Raw genomic sequence first — 19,610 nt, forward strand, 5'->3', positions numbered from 1 at the left:
CTGGCGCATGCCAACGACAGTTTGCAGCTTGATTAGACAAGGCTGGAATCAGAATCAATAAAAGCAGCTTGGTTGCATTTAGGAACATATCATTAAGTGCCATTTAACACTAGATGTGAAGGGATAAAAAAAATCTCAATAAAACATTAAAAACATCCGCTTTCCTCCCTTTCTGCACCATTTTCCCTTGGAGTCATTCACACCAAGGTGCGAGGGACAGAGGGCTTTGTGTTACTTTCCTCACAAACAGAAAGAAGTCTCCTAGGGATTCACAGAGTTTCCTCTTTGTTTTTCTTATAATCAGTGGCAGGAGATTTCGACATTGAAAGTAGATTAGCATATTTATTCAGAGAGAGGATCTGTGAAAATGCCCAAAGTCTGTTTGAAACCTCAGAGGCTGAGAGGGAAGTCGCTCTGACAGTTCTGGGCCACAGAGAGCTGTTTGAGCCTCACTTGCGTCTCATTTTCTCAAAACTTGCACTGGCAAAGGTGATGTTTATCATAAGAAAGCACCACTTATTTATCCAAGTTATAGGTCGCTGACTTCTGCACTACTGCTTCTCCTTAAACCCTGTCAATCTTTCTGTTTGTCTGCTCTTTCTACTGCTCTCTATATTTTTCTTTCAAACACAAATGCAGCTAAAAACTCTACATAAGTGAATGTCTTCCCACTGCTTTAAGCCAGACACCTTCATCCTCCTTATCTGTACTGTATCTCTGACAGAAACCTGGCTGGATATGCAGCTTGTAGCATTGCAGTGTCACTGTGGATTCATTAACGCTATGATTAATGTCAGTTAAGGCAGAAGGGTTTTGAGGATGAACATAGCTGCCTCCTCTCACCAAAGGAAGTCATTCATTTCCACAGTGCAATTAAGGAGACTGTAGGGAATAGATTTCAATACAAATTACACTGTGAAAGAGGGAATAAGGCACTTTTGGCCCATCATGTACTCAAGACTTGAAAAATGCTCTCTAACTGTTGAGTAATGCCTTCAGAAAATAAACATCGGAGAGAGTGGATTAAGCTTCTTTTCCCTTCATAGACTAAATCTTCTTTGAGTGTATCCATATGCACTTTTAGGATGAACCCCTGGGTTTTGTTTTCTGCCTTAGGAAAAACAAAACAAGGAGTCAAGAGGGCTAAAAGGTTTAGTGTTTTTCCATAAACTCCCTACACGAGTTTAAATAAATAACAAGGAGTTTGAAGATTTTTGAAATCCCCGTTCACCATCTCACTTCTAAATGGTGCAGTTCTTATTATGAGCGTGGGCTAAGACAAACAAGCAGGCTATTGTTCAACAGAACTCAACACTGCTAAGAGCACCACAGATGAGTGAAATGTAAACAAATGAGAAAGAAAAAAAATGACTAGCATCTCCTGCAGGCTGTGCAGCTCCTGAGAAGCCTGAATGAATAGACTGACCACCCCTGTGCCTGAATAACCAAGATGTGCAGCATTTAACAATTATGTGAGGTGGCCAACGCTTTATAAGTTACCCCACTGCTACTTGATAAAAATGCAGCAATAACATGACCTAAAAATGCCCCAAAAAAACTAAATTTAAAACTTGTAAACCCATAACTGTGATTTTGAAAAGTGGATTTGCCATCCCAGAGGTTTTCTCACTGCTGCCTTGGACCCAAAGAACATCCAGGACAATGTCCTATAATGAGCTGGACTGTGTTGCTGTGATCGATACTGTGAACCATCTGGCCATCTTGTATCCATGTCATAAATTAGGTCTCCTCAGCCCAGCTGTAAGATACACTAAGGGAATATTGCAGCTAACCTCTCTGAGCCTTTGCTAGGTGTTTTCTTTTCAGAACATTATCACTGTCCAAGTTGTGTTATCGTTCGAGTCCAATACAAACCATATGCTGATTTCGTTTACTTGATGATACAGGGATGATGATAAAGTTGACAGTGACACTGTGTCTGGTCTGGTTCATTCAGCCAAGAAAACCATCTGAAAGAAAGCATGTGGCTGAAAACACAGCCCGCTGTGAAAATCATATGGTGGAAACATATAATGACAAATGTATCTGAAGAGAATCTCATGGCTGTGTTGACAAACTTGTTGAGGTTATTCACGGTGGTCTCACACTCAGGTTTCCAAGAATTACAATTAGGAATGACGAGCCATCGGTCACAGCGCATATCTCATACACGTCAGCAGACCACACATTAGTTAACTGTTGCATAAAAGTGACGTGGAATTTTTCCAGACCATAATATGCACTTGTGCAGTACCATCATGAACAACAGAGGTCATGTGAGAGTGCAACCTGAGCTTAAAATGGCATCTACCCAAATGTCCCAGCTGCTTCCCAAGGGACACATCACACCAGGCCAAATATTTCCCCTCAGCAAAACAGAAACAATGATCTGGTGTGCTGCCTAATTTTAACTGCAGAGGACCAATATATAGAAAGGCTTTAAAATAAGACACTGTGCGCTTTGACATTCTGTAGACACAGGCTGAGAGGGAGCTTGTGGGCACCTGTGGCTGTCAGTCTGTTTCACATTGTTTGATGCCTGAGCAAAGACCCCATGCAAGCGAGGATCAGCTTGCAGGGAGATATTCACATGTACCAGACAGCAGTGCAGCACTCCTTCAGTTTCAGTACAGTACAGGACTGAACAGGGTGCCTAAAAGACTAAACTTTACTGCTGATGCAGACATGAAGAACACACAGGATGTGTAACAAATACACATTTCAGAAACATCTGCACCATGAAATCAGTGCCAAGTCTGCACTCCCTTTAAATTCCAATGAATAAAAGGGTAATTACAATAAATTGCAATGGTCATCTTGTTCTCATATTAAGTTATAATTTCTAACAGAGCAATGTATTAAGTTATAATTTCTAACAGAGCAATGTAAAGAAATGTACTGAATCATTTCTTACCTGCACGTGTTGCATTAGCCCCCCTATGGAACATCTATAAAACAAAAAGAAAGAAACTAAATATGAGTAACTGGAGCACAGTTTATTGTTTGTATACAGTTTGTTGCATGAACCGTTGTGCTTTAAAGTTTGTGAACCCCTTAGAATTTTCTTGATTTCTGATAAATATTATTTGAAACAACATCAGATTCACACAAGTCTTAAAACTAGATAAAGTGAACCAATTGAAACAAACAAGACAAAAATATAAATTATTTATTGTGGAGAATAATCTTTGTGTGTGGCAAACATTTATCACATCTATGTGAAACTCTAAGATTATTTTATTTAAGGGGTAAAAGGAGTCACATGCTTTAATCAGTCAGAGCTGGGTCTTGGAATGGATTTTATATGTGGCCGCTTAGGGCGCCACATGCTGGTGCAAAAAGAATAAATAAAATAAAATAACAGTAATAATGTACAGCTTCGACAGTCGTCCTTTCCTTATACTCAGTCTTGAGAAAAAAAGAACAGAAACAGAATGAACAACAATATTAAACAAGAATACCCCCGTCCTGTTGTTTCTCATTATTTGATTGGCATGGCTCTGAATCTGTCCTGCACCGTGGAAGAGGGTGGTGGGACGAGCATTTATTATTCTGCACCTACTGGGGACAAACCATCATCTCACAATCGGCACCAAAATGGCTAGAAAACCTTCATACTTTGAAACTTTCAGACACTACATCACGCTGATTTCATTTTTAGATGAGAGTACTCATAACTAGGTGTTGGATAGATGAAACAAAGGGAAGAGAAGAATGCGAGGGATGACAATAAAACTACACTTCTTCTGTGTAGCTTCACTCTGAAAACCAAGAATAACACATCCACATTATCAAAATGTGAAAACAACTAAGAGATACAACAGCCCAGTTCCCAATAGCACAATCGCTGCATTAATGACAAAACTAACACAGAGTACTCACAGCAATAAAGGTGACATTTACAACTCATGCACCATTATCTTTGTCACAACAGATATAATATTTAAGAAACTGAACCAAGTAAGAACCACCAGCAACTGTACACTCAAGGGTTGAAGAACATTTTACTAAACCATACTTTGTATTGTACAAGTGATGCCTCTTTGCATTTTGAGGAAAAGGAAATAACTGATGATACACATGAACACTGAGGCTTCACAAGCCAATGCTGCCTTAGTGCAGGTCACAAGCACAGATATATGGGGAGTGTTGCGTCACGAATGAACCCCGGATGTAGCCACTCTGACAGGTAATGGAGCTTTCAGACAGCAGTAGAAGAGCAAGGTTCATGGATATAGTGAAGGAGGACATGCAAGATGTTGGTGTGGCAGTAGAAGACGCAGAGACCAGAGGGACATGGAGACAGATGATCTGCTGTGGCAACCACTAAAGGCAGCAGCTGAAAGAAGAAGATCATAACTGCAGAGTATTGAAAATATGCCTGATCTGGGCCAGTCAGGATTACCTCCCCTCTCTTGCTCCCCTCACACCTCAGATTCCCCTCTTGCGCCCCACTGGTCTGATTTACGCTGTTGCTTGCTTGCTCTGTTTCCACAGATCACTGTCAGCAGAGACAATAAGCTGCATAGGTTAGGTTCGTCCTGTAATGCATGTTTCATTAGGGCTGTGGCCTCAGAGGGCTGTCATGGCAGCTGTAACGCTTCCAGTGTACAGACACACTTGGCTGATGAGCGTCCTATATGGCTGGAGCTTCAATATGACAACTAAAAAAAGACCTGATTGGATGGTTTAGACAGGACAGGTGCTTTTGTGTGTATGATATCCCTTTTTGTTACACGCTATCTGACACTTTTAGGCCACACGGCAAGCGAGGTCGAGGGGCAGCAGGTACCTGACAGTTAATTTCTGATTTATTCGGATGAAGAAGAAGATTTAAAGCAGTCAGGGAGTTGCTGCCAAGATATTTCTGGCAAGTTTCAGCCCTGAAACACGTAGCTCCTGGGTTTGCGGGATCAATAACTCTGTTTATTCTGACTCATACATACATATTTTTACCTCTCTTTAAACATGGAAGAGGTGAGCTTGGGAGGTGCAGCCACAGATGGATTCTCATTATAGATATTTGGCAAAGCAGGAAAGAAATGTCATCACATATGCATGTAAACACTTCTGAGATGAAAGGCTGGGTTTTGATATACAGAAACACGGATGATCTTTATGTCTGCACTTAAAAAAAAGTCACATACTGAACTACGTGTCTTTGAAGAGACACATGTAAATACGATGGCCCTGTTAAGCTAGTCTCCAAAGACCAGCTTTAGACCCAGTTTCAGATAGAAAATTGGGAAAATTAGCACTCCAAAAAACCAGATGCTGGGCCCCAGTGGAGATGTGCCGGTTTAACGAGGCTTCAAAGACTTGAACACACTCTCCTTCTTTCTTGACAGCCAAGAGAAAAGTGCTTTATTTCACTCAGGCATTTCTTGAGTCCTGACCCACATTAAACATACATTGGCCTAGTTTAGTGCAATCCCAGTCAGATGGTGGACACATGTTGACGGTTGCAGGTCAGAAAAAGTGACAATTCTGTGCAGGAGCAGCGCTAAAACCCTTTCAGGACTGTTGTCAGAGGGAAAACTTCCCCTTGCTTACACCAATAGGGATGTTTATTGGGAGTGACAGGTCTGTGTGGGTGAATGATAGCTGCTGCCCCAGCACAAATGACACTCTGCCTGAGAGTCAACAGGGCAGTTACAGGACCAGTCAGTCCCAATGTCAGAGCAGCATGTCCTCTGTTCTGCCCGTCTCTGTCAACACCAATTAAAAGTAGGAATCCTCAACCCAAATACACCTCTATCAACCACAAAACAGAAGACGGCAGACTGCTGACCTCCACAAGACTTGTGCTGAACAGAATGGTCAAGATAACTAATGCACATCACTCACATCTGAGCTCAGAGCTCACTCTCTGAACGACAGTTTGAAACTCAAAGAGATCCTGATTGCAATCAAAGGAGAAATGGAGGCAGCAAGTATTCACATTTAAAAACGAACGTTCAGCATTTTGTTCGATACATTTGGAAATGATAGACGAATCAGAAATATTTTTTCATTGTATTTAAGAGATTGTCAATTGGAAGTCTGCTCTTTGCTATTGAAGCTGCCTTTAAGGACAATTCCTGTAGTGCAGTATAAGTAATGCTATAAAGAATGAAAACAAAAGAATAAATAAATGAAAAACATACTGTAGATCTCCAACAAGACAATCACATTCCAGCTAAGATGAGCTCTGCCTGCATATCGTGCCGCAGATAGAGGCAGATTAGAGGTGCATTCCAGGTTTTAGAGATCTTACAGAAGCAGGAGGGATTCAAAGGTTGTCGGGCAGGTGCCAAACACTTCTACCAGACAGTTCCATAAAACACGTCTCAGTCAGGCCTTGACTGCCCCAAGCAGGGTGAACTGGCTCATGCATTTGGCCAGTTTATTCTTAGACTCTGGGACTGTGATTCAATCTGTATTGCATTCTTGCTCCCTGCTGTGGGAAGTTTCATACTGACTCCAGAGCTCTTATGTAAGTCTCAGAGGGGACAGAGGACAAAAAAGAAAACTCTGCATGTGCAATATTGCTGACATGTTGTCTCATCTGTTTTCCAAAACTTTGCAGGGTCACGCTTAAACCAGACATTTTGGGAAATATGTTATTTACTTCCTGGCAGAGGCGCAGACTAGTTGGTTGTGGAGAAATTTGTGAAAGACACGTCCTCCTGTTTCCAGCCATTATGCTAAGCTTTGCTAATTGGCAGCTGTGGTAGATTCGTATTTGAAGATATATCAGTGCTGTCATATAGCTACTAGTGGTTTCATCTATTTATTTATTGATTTAAAATTATTATAATTGCATTGAACCTTTGCCCCACTAAACTCCAAATGTACAAAATACAAGTTACAGTTTAATACTTACAAGAACATAAACATTAGCAAAATAGTAAGTAGAAAGTTAAATTCATTATTTCATAAATTAACTAATAAAACTAATGACAAACCAAAAAGACTAATATGTTTTTACTCTTATGATCATCAAAAACTGTAAACCAGTACTCATGGGATCTCATTATCCTCAAGGTTACACTGCAGCCATACTATTACTCTTGTCTATAACGTATGTGAACATTCCCAGCTTCAACATAACCCTGCTGTAATTTTCAAGAGGTAGTTATACATTCCACAGAAGAGACAGGTGGCATCTACTCATTTCATTTGAAGTTCCCACTGCCCATAGACAAAATAATCTTTCTTTGAATCTCCAGTGTCACTATGCCTGACTCTGTGTCGCACTATTCTTTTCAGCAGCCTTTAGTGTGGCTCCAACATGCTGCAGTCTACAATAAATACTTTTCTGTTGCTAAAAATCCTGAATATATCATAACCTAACAAGATGTTAAAACACTGAAAAGTACATTACAGTATTTGATTTTCAATCTGCAGATAACCTGCAGATTTCTCTTCTAAGTAGGTTGTTTGCCACCGTGCTGCAGCAGAGCCGAAGCACAAAACACAAGCTAAAAGGCTTTGAATTTAAACCCGCCCTGCATTCTGCAAATTTCTCAGTTGTCTGTTTCTTTTAGGGCCGTTCAATAGTGACATTTATATACTTTGTCCAGCAAAAGTGAGTGCTGCTTGTTTAAGAATGCCTAAGCTGACCTTATTCCCAATGCGGACTTCAAATATTTACAGATGTAGAGGCAAGAGCAGCTGTATGGAGGAGAATGTCGGCACTTTGGCAGACCTGCGCAGACCCTTAAAAACAATTCATTTTAGTGATGTTATTTGTGAATCTGTCAAGACAGTGAATGTAGCACGAGAGCAAATATGTGATTGTGAAATGTAGGATTTTATTAATGCAGGAAACTCTTTAAATATTTAAAAGCATATTTTTTTGTTATTATTGATGCAAACCTTCAGTGTTTAGCTTTTTTAGTAGGAAACAGGTGTATAAAGACCTGGATCACTGAGATTGGAGCTGTATGATAAGGTACCATACACTTCATTGATTTCTGATAACACTAGCCCAGGAATGGATTTTTGATATATTAAGTTCAAATTAAGTTTGGGCCGAAGTGGAAATGTCAGAATTACACAGACTCGATGTTCAAATCAGCAGAGTAAAGTGTTTTTTTGCAGTGACGAAAGTAAACACATCACGACAGTAAACTACCAGGAGAAGGTCTTCAGCTCCTCACATCCTTTAAGATAGGAACAGGACAGCACCACACACTGTTCTTCACACCTATGCCTATGACTTCTCATTAACTCAGAGACTGTCGGACACCTGCTGGAAGCTGTGAATCTCAATTAGACAAACTTACCGTCTTCTTAGTTCTTGCTCTAGTTCCCAGTGAGGCGCTGCGAGGAGCAGAAGACCTGTCTCGGCTCAGGCATTCCTCTCTGTGTGGTCTTTGAAGAACTTGGTCGTTCGGGGTTTGGTTCAATGTGGACTTTGAAGCAGCACCCCACTGCAACAACATCACAACAACAATCAAGACTGGGTCTGTCTCTGCATGGCTGGGACAGACTGGGACAGGACGGTCTCAACGGTGGCCAGGGCGAAAGAAAACAAGAGGCTGAGGTCAACGGCTGGGGAAGTGAAATCTCCACTCTCGATTCAGCTTGACTGAGACGCACAAAGGAGGCTGTATGTGTGGATCTTTTTTTGAGAGGACAGAGATTATGACCTTGTCAAATAGCCCAGTAAAGATGTCTTGTCTTGCCCAATCGGCTGTCATTAGTTAAAGCAAGGAACAGTGAATGCCTGGGATGTCTATGCAGATGCCTGGGAGGCATGAAAGGACCAAATCATACAAACTCCCGTCCAATACAACAGCTCCTCTGTTCTGTACATACATATCGAATGCAAAAGAGCACTTTTGTTCTTGAATGCTAATTCTAGTGAGATATTTCGTGAAACACGCCAGCATGAGAAGAGACCTCTTTAGGAACAAAGTTACATGGTCACAGCCACAATCCCAAGAGCACAATAGCTGTCTGTTCCTACGGCACAAATCTGACCGAGCTGAAGCACTGTATCGCATCTGAGAGCTTCATCATGAAACAGACGACCTGACAAAGCCCGTAGTGTCGCACACGGACTGTAAGTCCATATCTCACAAGTCACACATACAAAGTTATGACAAACAAGATGCCAGCACGCTGTGTCTTCGCTATTTTAGAAAGTTTGTTTATATTGCTTTTTAAAGAACAGTGAATTCTGACGAAGTCATAAAACGTTGTTGAACACCTGTTGCTTACAGGTCTGAAGAATCCATTGGGATTTTCTCTCCACAGAGCAAACTAAATTGATTTAAGGAAGCTTAAAAAGCATGACCAAGTATGCAGCATGCACTCAACAGGAATGTGTACAGTACAAACTGTGAAGGTTCAAGAACTGCAGTCCACATTGTGTTTCATAACATGACAGATTCATAACAGTGTTTTTATCAACGTAAGAGACCAAACTGTTAAATGTATTAGCTGAACCTGAGTGACAGCAGTCGTGACACAAGCCACGTGAACACTCACCTGCTTCTTGCGGATGGTGCAGGGTGTATCGGAGGGGGACGAGCTTGCACTCAGAGCCTCCTCGATATCCAGATTAAGCTGGTCCAGTTTCTTCATCAGCTGGTTCATCGACTCTGACCAGGGAGACTTGACCTGTGGAGACTCCTGGGGATAATCAGGGAAACACTAGGATAAGTAAAGACGAGCTACTGTGTAATGAAAATACTGAGTCAGAGAGGGAGCTAACATCAGCCTTGGTAAATTTCAGTTTCAGTTTCAGTGCATTTGAACACAACTATTCTGCCTTGTTTTTAAACCATAAATCAAAGCATTTTAATCCAACTCATTGATATTTTTTAAAATTCAAGCATGATTTTTATTCAATTTTTACACAGTCGCATCTTATTTAATACATTGCATCATGGCAAGTTGCAAACTGCAGGCAATTCACAGCAATACTGAAAGACAATACACCCCCTATTCACTCACTCACAGAACTACAGTACACCCAGAAGATTTCATTTCTTAATTCGAAGTTAATGTCAAATTAAGCTGCAGCACTTCATCAGAATTGCTTGGTGTCTTAATTATATGCTTCATCTAAACTGAACTTTTTAATCTGACTTTTAATCTGAGCAGCAGCAACAGTAATTGAAATCAGGAGTAAAATCGGGTTCATTAGTTAGTCCGGTAATTGCCTGTCATTGCAGCCAGACTTATTTAACACATGAGAGCTTTCGGGTGAGGTGAGAGAATCTGTCACTGTGCCATGCTACTCTAAACTCAAAAAAGCCAAAAAGTTTCTTGTAAACTGCAGACACCACACCAGTGGACTAGACTGCTACGACACATGGAAATGTGATCTCCTCAGCCACTTCCCGGGGTGAAAGGGCAAAGGAGGAGTGCTCCAGACATGTGTGACATACAGAGAATGATGGAATTCCTCGTGCTGGCTTTCACTACTCCCCAGACACGCAGTGTATATAAATAGACCGTCCTCACACAGACAGGAGCTGTGTCTGAGGACCTGGAGGTCCAGCCTCATAAACCAGCATGATACACCTCAAAGTATAAATTAATATTGTTGTTCTGAAATCTGAGGATCCCGGTGGATCAAGCCTCGGCCATCGGAGCAGGAGAAGGCAGGGATCGAACTAACGACCAACCTTCTGAATTACAGCTGTCCCATGTCTGTGTGTTTTTTGTCGCTGCAGAAAGTATATTAATATGACTTTTACCCTTCATCCAAAACATCTAACCCCTAATTGATGAGTAAATCATCTAAACATTAGATTAAATCGTGACGATGTGGAGCTACAGAAAACTACAACATTGTATTGAAGTGAATTAGAAAACCCAACACGTCTCTCAAGAAAATCCTAGTAGCTACTTATGCTCAGTTTCACGCAGACTCCACTGCACTGATGAAAGTTGGTTGAAGAACACTGACAGATGTAATCAACCCAGCGCTGTTATACTGTATAATCATAGTAATGTTTATGTTTTGCTTCTAGCCTAATTTAAAAATCCACAGACAGTTAAAATCAGAAACATTACATTCAAAATAAACACAAAATAACAAAACTATGACTTCATTTCTTGGATTCAAAACTCAAATCTGTGACTTTACCCTGATTATTGCTGTTTACTTGCACAATACAGTAGGTTCATTGTAATAAATGTTTTGATGGGAATCCCCCCACAATGTCTTAGACAGGATGTGGTCTCTGTCAGAAGGGCTTTAATAAATATTTTGAATTATTTTGGAAACAAATATGAAACTTGTTTTAGTTTTCTTAATTGATTCAATGCGGTTTGACTAAATATATCCTGAGAAAAAAATAGAACGTGGAGTCCAAATGAGGACAGGCCAAACTCGTGACCTTATTTTGAGTGTGTTTTCTTAAGCGACTTTACTTTTAGTAACTATTAAAAAACACATTTTGATTAAAACAGCACAGTCTTTAGTTAAATATGTTTCTGAAAAGACATCAACGTTTAGCATATGTCAGTAATGTGTCTTTATACAGTTCACACAAGCAGCTAATGACTCTCCACCTTATTACAACTTAAAGTACTCACAAACGAAATTTTGAGAAATTAAGGGACCAGACACCAGACGCTCCGGTCACCCTGCTGACCACCCAGGGTCAGGTGACTGACCCATGAGTGAAGAAAGTGCCTTTTTCCACTCAATCCCTGAGGAATGACCTAAATCTGGCCAATCCCCTGCTGACCTCTGAGGCCTGATGGGTCATCCAGGGTCACTAAAAGGAGAAAAATTAAAGCCTCCCTTCTCTTCTATGTCTTCTTTTCGAGCACGGCACGGACCAGAGACTCTTGACATGGGACCAGTAGGTTTTAACAGCTCAATCCTCTGAATGTGCAAACACGTTAAAAGGCCTTTGTGTAGCCATAGACACACATTAGTCTGATCAGTGACAAAATGTGATCATTTCTGTACTTCCACTTCAGAGCCAAACAAAAAACAGACAAAGTCGATGCTACTACACTCAGCAACTACCCCTAATGAGTGACAAGATTAGATAATAATATCATCACAGATTAGAGATAGGATAGTTTATTTAAATACTGTAAGAGTGAATGAGTGTGAGTACATGTTCATGTGTTATTAAGTTATACCTGAGTCTCGGCTTGGAACACATGACGTCACTAGAGGTTTAATTCTGAATTAGCATTTAAGAATGTGCCACATGTAAATGTCTTTATCTTACAGTGTATAAAGTTACAACAAGCTTATGACAAGCTTAGATTCACCTGGGAGGAGTAGAGGGTTATACACATCACATCACTGGCTTGAAAAGATTTTGAGTATTATACATGACAAATGTTGTACAGAGTCAGTGTATGTGCACAGATAAGTATAAATAATGATGTACATTGACCTCTAAAGTTATTTGTGTGAAAGACCCCTCATATTTTACAATATATGTGAGAAGGTGGAATAAAAGAAGCTGAAGATGTTGTGAGCTTGACTTCTAATTAAACCCAGAAGTCAGACAAACACAAATGCAAGAAACAGACGCCTCGTTCTGAGACGTGTTCGAGCCAAACCTGGAACACATTCACGCCGTCTGTTTTCAGTGACATCCCTACAAGATGCTGTTTAGGAATGCGGGCACTTCTACTTAGACAGGAATAAAGTCCAAAGGAGGCTTGACGCTCAAGTGAGATGCTAGCCTTGATTCATCTCTTTGTGGCTCTCCTCTCGATCTGGCTCTGGCGTCCTCACACCATGGCAACTGAGCTGGTATGAGTCAATCCTTTAGATAAATGCATTAACGTTATCTTCTGGGGACAACAAAATGTGAGCTGACTATAACTTTATCAGTGTAAATTGGCCACATTGTGAATGCCAACACAGCCGCTTTGACATGGAAATGAGGAGTTAAGTGTGTGAGCTCTGGGCTCGGTGCCTAGTCGGTGCCACCCACAGAGAGTGCCAGAGATCACCATGGAGGTGTCCAAATGTAGCAGCCTGTCATGCGAAAGGGCAACAGCTACCTGGCTACTGTGAGGAATAAATTACAGTCCTAATATGCAGTGAAGGACGACAACTGAGCACAGGCACAGCCATATCATGTATGTAGAGTTGGAGAAATGTTTATTTTTAGGGGCAGAATTGAGCTAAATGATGCAAACGGGGACGTTGGGAGGTGAGACAAGTGGAAACACTATGCACACAGTGCCCTCATATGGTTATTGTAACCAAGTGCATCTGTGAACTATGTCATGACTTCTCTGTGTAAACTGAACCTTCAGTGGAGTTTTGTCACAGTTTATTTTTAATCATTCTTTAGTCAGACTATCTATAATAATAATATTTTGTCTATATTTACTCTCTCTCATTGTCAGAAGAGCCTGACGTAGTTCTATGGGACACATATCAATTCAATAACTGCATATTAGTGGTGTTGGAGAGTAGTGAACTACATGTAACTGAACTAGTAGTTTGCATTTTGCACCAGCCTGCAGGTATTTTAACTACATTCATTATTTGATAGTGATTCTAATTGGGTTTTTTTTCTGCCAGTTTTGTCCAGTATAGTTACAGAAACTACAAACGTTTTGTTTTTAAGTAGCTTTAGATTTCTCCTTAAGGTAGCTGTGCTTCTCATTGAATATTGCCCTGCTACTCACCATGCTCACCATCATATGCTGCACTCGATACATGTGGTTTAACTAGAAAAAGACAGTGTTTCAACAACTGTAAACTCAAAACAATGAAACTGATGTCTAGTTAAAAAGGCAGCTTGTAATCAGATGTACTGATCTTCAACAGACCGGGAACTGTTGCCTCACATTTCAGACTTTCTTACAGTAATTGACAGATTGTAGTCCACTGTATGATAACAGAGCTTGTAGTGAGACACCATGAGAAGCACTGATTTGCTGTCCTTTGATTATATTTACAACAGGCTCCCAAGATTCCCTGCATTCTTCCGCTTTTCTCCAAAACAACCCTTTCAGAGCAGAATGTCATTCTGCACACAGAGCTGGCATTATCTCCACATCCAACCCGACCAAAAGACAGAGAAGCTAATCTCCACCAGACATTTACCCTGCCATGTTTACATGTGCACTACTATCTGTGGGCTGATTAGTAAAGCATGACAGTTATGTGCCCTACAGCTGTAACAGAAACCATATCTAAGAGATTTGAACATATTTATGAATCCACATGAGAGACTGCAATAGGGCAATTAAAAGCAGGGATGATGGGTTACAGAATGGTTACAGCCAAGGTCAGGGTAGAGGTTGTGCGAAAAGGACATGTGCCATGACTTGTTAAAGATAAGGGAGAGATTTAGTCAGTAATGGAAGTCTATGTTCAGTGGTAAAACGCCCTGTGATGGACTCAAAACTGCTGCCTGTTGTGGGAGTGGACAGAAAGCAGGAGCTGTTTGCATTCCTGCTGAATCTGCCTTACAAATGTCAGTGTACTCCTACATAGTTGCATGAACTATGCATTCTCACGCCATAATGGAGTCAGCTGCAGGGAGCTGGCTGACTACAAACTATGGAAAAATGTATGTACAAGGAAAGAAAATGTATTTGAGGTGACAAATTTTCTTTCCTTGTACTGACTTTTTTTGCATTTACATGTGCTTGAAAAACACTAAATGAAGTGTATGCACCTTTATTTAAGGTAACTTATTCCTCATATGTGGCTATTATTATTATTTATTACCTTTATTAGTATTATTAGTATATGTTTCTCTTTTTAAAAACCCATTTGAACATATTTATATGTTGAATACAATTCATGTTCGGCATATGTGGAACAGTGCATAAGAAGATCAATTCTTTGTGACTGTGAGATATTTCACATCAGAAATCATTAATTGTCTCTGTAATGTGTATACTTATATGCACTAATGTAATGTCTACACTTGTATCTAATGTGAAAATGGAAAACTGCAGGAACACATATATTAAGTTCACTGTAAATAAAATCCTTCTGTTTAGTTAGTAGAATAATAAAAACATGCAGGGGCACGTATTTTTGATAAATACCTCCTTACTGCTGGTTTCCTCCTCCGCTTCATAACCACAGTTGTTGGCTGTGTGATCGATTTCTGTTCGGGCATTCATGGCACTTCTCCTCTTCTGTGTGTCTTTGCTATTGCTCCAATATCTGTGATCTCTACTCTGTGGCAGCTCTAGGAACACATCATCGTCGTCATCATCATCATCATCATTACAAATATCATCCCGACAATCATCCTCCTCTGTTGAGGACTCTCCATCCTCAGAGCTCCCATTGGTAAAAGAGTGGCTGTCAGCTCCAGGGGTGCAGCTGTAGTCTGAAAAGGTGATGGAGCTCACTTTGTGCTTCACGATGCAAGGGACATCCAGGACCTTCTGGCCTGAATCAAGGACAGATGAGGGGACAGTGAGGTGAGGAGTGGGAGAGTCCAGACTAAAGTTGGGACATGGGTCCTCTGGAGGTCTAATGAGATTACCATTTGAGATTAGCTTTAACTTCCTTAAGTCTGTTTTTACATATTCACAGTTTAAATCTACTGTCTGACCAAGATGCGTTTCATCCAGCTGGTCTGGCTGGACCAGGCTGACTGCAACAGGAAGTGGGACGTTTCTACAACCGTCCTCAGCTGGGCTGGATGATGAGGACACATGACCTGCTGCATGAAGCTGAGTGGAGACCAGTGAACTCGGGTCCGGAGATGCAGCCCAAGCAATGACTGTTGCTTGTTCTTGAAAACACACAGTATCCGCAAATTCAGTGTTGCTGTGATTGACACAAACAAAACTCTTTTCAGGGACACACACATCCCCACTGTGATCTAGGGAACCCTCAGCTGAAACGGTGGAGCTCTGTGGAGGCGACTCCTGTGTTTTAAATGTATGTGATACAAAAAGTGTCCGAAACTGATGTTCCTCCACATTCACGACAGGTAGACTCTCCATTTTTGTTTTAGTCTACACTTTCTCATAATTCAAAACATAAATCCACAGGTACTTGAGCTTCTCCATTCTCCATTGGATCTCCATTTTTCATCCAAGATGCTTCATCAAACCAAACTGCAAATAACCTGAATAGATAGAAATGAAACCATGTGAGTGACAGCACGTAATAGCGAGAGCAATGAAGACTGTTTAAACAGAGCACAGTAGAGATACAACGATGATTATACATACTTTCAGTACATCTCTGTGTCCTGTGATTATCAGAGTCTCTGTATGACACCAGAGATGAATGTAAATCTTCTAAATCCAGCTCCGAACAGCTGAGTACGTGCCAGCCAGCGAGTTTACTGTGAAATTCAACATCTGGCTCAGGCTGGGCTGTTCAAGTCTGGATCTGTTTCACACACGATTGAGGTGACATCACTACACAGAGGAATCCGACTTCTCTTCCACGGTAGATGATTTAGTACACTCACTACAACAGTCGTCAGGAAAAATGATGTCCCTGGTTATCTGTGATTAACGTCTCATTTACCTCTTCATTAAGCCCTTCTATTAAACAGCCTGAGCTGGTCTGACACATCCAGTACACATGTAAAAACAAACAATATTGTGGCCCTGCAGATGACTGTCATCCAAGACATTCCTCCTAGAGAATTTTCTCTTCCATCTTCTAGAAATGTTCAATCAGTTATTTCAGAATACTTCATAAATGAGACAACAAAGCTCCACAATGTTGCACAACAGGGTCTCTGCTGCTTCTGTGTGAAAGCTGAACTTGGCAGCGACTTTACCGTGGCCTTGAGACACTTGACACACACTCGCTCACACCAAACACACACAAAAATGTCTATATATGAAAACTTACCCTTTTGTTTCTAAATCTAACTCTGAGGATACTTTTTAAAAATAGTAAATTCATGGGAAACTGGATGGATAGAGCATACATGAATTTCCAATACCATACAGTAACTTTACATCTTATTTAAAATCTGTCCTTACAGGGTGAATGTCAAATGAGTGGACAGGAGATTAAGGTTCATTCCAAGAAACAAAGAAAGAAAAAACACACATGCAAAGAGGGTCTCATTACTCTCAGCTGAATAAGGAGCAGATTTAAGGGTGAAAATGAACTGGCAGTGTTCAAGACCACAAGCTACTTAGCCAAAAAAGCACCCTGTGATAGACTTTTCAAAATAAAGGTCCCGGCCTTTAGTGTTTAAATTAATGATGAGAGAAATCAAGAGTTGTCATTCATCATAAGCAAACACCAGTCATCCCTGAGTCAGATCACAGCAACACAGGAAACAAAAGACTCACCTGCTGAGTGGAAAAAAGTAGTCGGTGTTGTCCAAATAGATGAACTGCGATCATGGCGAAACAGTAGCTGAATCCTGTGGAAGCAGAGAGGGTTGGACTGTCCCTTGCAAAGCCACACTTATGTCCCCACAGGTCTGTTCTGCTAAAAGGCAAGCCTGTCATCACAACTATCACTCCCTCCTCATGTGTTTCCCTGGGGGCCTGCAGGAGTGTTCATCTAGCAGTGACTAACCCATTCACAATATGCATAAGAGCAGGGAGAATGTGTACTTGTTGGGAGATGGAAAGGGGAGGAGAAAGAGGGGGGAGGGAGAGGGAAGGGTTGTGGAGGCAGTAGCAGAAGTTGGCACCGTAAAAGAACAAGGTGAAATGGGCTCACAGGCTGTGAGGAATGACTGACTTCATTGGCCTGAGCTGTGCAGAATGAACCACGGCAGCTTCAACACACTGCGCTGAGGAATGCTTTTAAGTTTAAGGAGAAAGCTGTGAAACACCATGATTTACTGAAGCACATTACATATAGATTCAAAGGTGATAACCTAATGAGAGGATGTGAGGCCGAATTAAAAACATGTTTCCTCAAGTTTTTATTTGGCATTATATGTATAAATACGGACAATTAGGAGTCTGTATTACACAGTGGGCCAATTTTTGGAGTAGAAGTTGGATTTTAATTAATGAACTGGCCAGATGCTTAATGGTGATACAGTACCTAGTGTTGGAAATGGGAAAAAAATTTACTTGAATAATCAGGGTTTATCCAAGTAGTCAAAGATACACATTCTTTTTTTAAATTAAATATCTTTTACTGATGAAACACAGATTATTTTTCTTGCTTGCCTTTCTGGTTAGACATTTGCTTATCGTCGGTATAACAGAAGCTGCAAACAATCTTCGTTTGATATGAATGACACAAGCAAAAACAAAATGCAACAATAAAAACAGCACTTTGCTAATTCGAGCCAAGACACTCCTCAGTAAACAATAGTGCTCTATCTATAAACTGAGCCAAGTTCACCACATTTAGGGACTGCGGGTGAAAGTGAGTGCAAATGAGAGATGAGCATACAGAGTAAACATGAAAGGGGCATGTCTGAGCATTTGCTTATCCATTGGCTGAGGACATGTTGTTTACACTGCTCCTGGACTCCTGATAGGACAGGAGTGTTGCAGAAAGAATTTAGACAATGTGAATCGTCCTTGACTTTATACCGTGGGGAGTAGAGGACGGTGTTGATTCATCAATTTTGGTGTTTATTCGCTTGTTCATTAAGTCTCCTCAACAGGAGTGAGGTGGTGAAGCAGATAGTTACTTAGTTTGACCTTTGGCCACAGGGAGAAAACTTTTCTCATTCATAAAATACTTTGAAACCTCCCTGTGGCTGTTTCTGCCCCTCAGCAGTGTTTTAAAGCTTCCTCCTGCTTTTCTTTTTTTTTCTTTTTACGAGTACTTATACCTTAATTTCTTTAGACTGTACACACTCCTGTCCTTCTTACAATACACATACACACAGGTAATGGAAGACAAAGAAATAAATACTTAGATTTACATTTGGAAATACACAGAAAACCCAGTAGCCACACAACAGCTGCAAAGTCACTATTTGAGCAGTGAGATAAGGTCTGTGTGCAAACCTTTAATGTTTCCTCATGTTTGGTCAAAGTGAGTGACATTCCTGATGTCCTTGTTCGGTGTCTGTGTTTACACTTCCCCTATGTGAACGGTTACATGGAAAGGTTGTTACACGGCACAATAGGGTTGGCATTTTCCACCTAATCATAAAAGTAAAGTAGTACAGAAGTATCAGAACTGTCCATGAAAACTCCTGTTAATCAGATGATGTATTAAAACATACTGTACTTTTCTAAATGATAGATTTTGTGTCTACGTGTGCCCACGTTGATACAGATCAAGTGTGACTGTGGAACAACTGGCAGTCTATGGTTCAGTTTACTCACTGTGAGAAAGTCTGCAGGTGTATTGGAAAGAGAGAAAAGAGAGGAGAAGCAGAAAGCAAGAGGTCAAGAGGATTGGAGAAAGAGAGAGAGACACAAACAAAGTGGCTGTCCCATTTAGGAATCACACAGAGAGAGAAGATGACAACAAAAGGTCACCTCAACCCCGTGTATAATTACCAGAAAAAGAAATTAAATTAAATAGGAGGGGTGGGGGTTTTTAGTCTGTCTGTGCTGATGGTGGCACAAAATAAAAGTCAGGAAATCAAGATTAAGAAACCTTTTCTGTTTCTTCTGATTAATCTGAGGGGGGTTTGCATGCATCCAGTCAATTCTACCACGACCAAGTTGGTGGGAAATCTAACCTAAAACGCAGACAATAGAAAACTAAAGATGCTATGTGCAAAATATATACACAAACA

At 40.7% G+C, this 19,610-nt stretch overlaps 1 protein-coding gene across 3 annotated transcripts in view; it reads right to left on the reverse strand.

The window, feature by feature from the left end:
* The window catches only part of stard13b (StAR-related lipid transfer (START) domain containing 13b), a 52,798-nt gene extending 35,340 nt beyond the window's left edge, over positions 1-17,458 (reverse strand). Inside the window, exons 1-5 of one of the 3 annotated variants that reach the window (XM_026376306.1) lie at positions 17,233-17,458; positions 14,998-16,037; positions 9,481-9,624; positions 8,271-8,417; positions 2,915-2,948 (exon numbers count right to left, since the gene is read on the reverse strand). In XM_026376306.1, the coding sequence (XP_026232091.1) occupies positions 2,915-2,948; positions 8,271-8,417; positions 9,481-9,624; positions 14,998-15,912 (1,240 nt within the window). In that variant the 5' untranslated portion in view covers positions 15,913-16,037; positions 17,233-17,458. Of the gene's footprint in view, positions 1-2,914; positions 2,949-8,270; positions 8,418-9,480; positions 9,625-14,997; positions 16,038-16,143; positions 16,233-17,232 lie in introns of those variants that run through there. The other 2 variants (XM_026376312.1, XM_026376320.1) reach the window with 2 other exon arrangements.
* Positions 17,459-19,610: the final 2,152 nt, after the last annotated feature.

The sequence above is a fragment of the Anabas testudineus genome, chromosome 13 (assembly GCF_900324465.2).
Source record: "Anabas testudineus chromosome 13, fAnaTes1.2, whole genome shotgun sequence".
NCBI classification, from domain to species: Eukaryota; Metazoa; Chordata; class Actinopteri; order Anabantiformes; family Anabantidae; genus Anabas; species Anabas testudineus.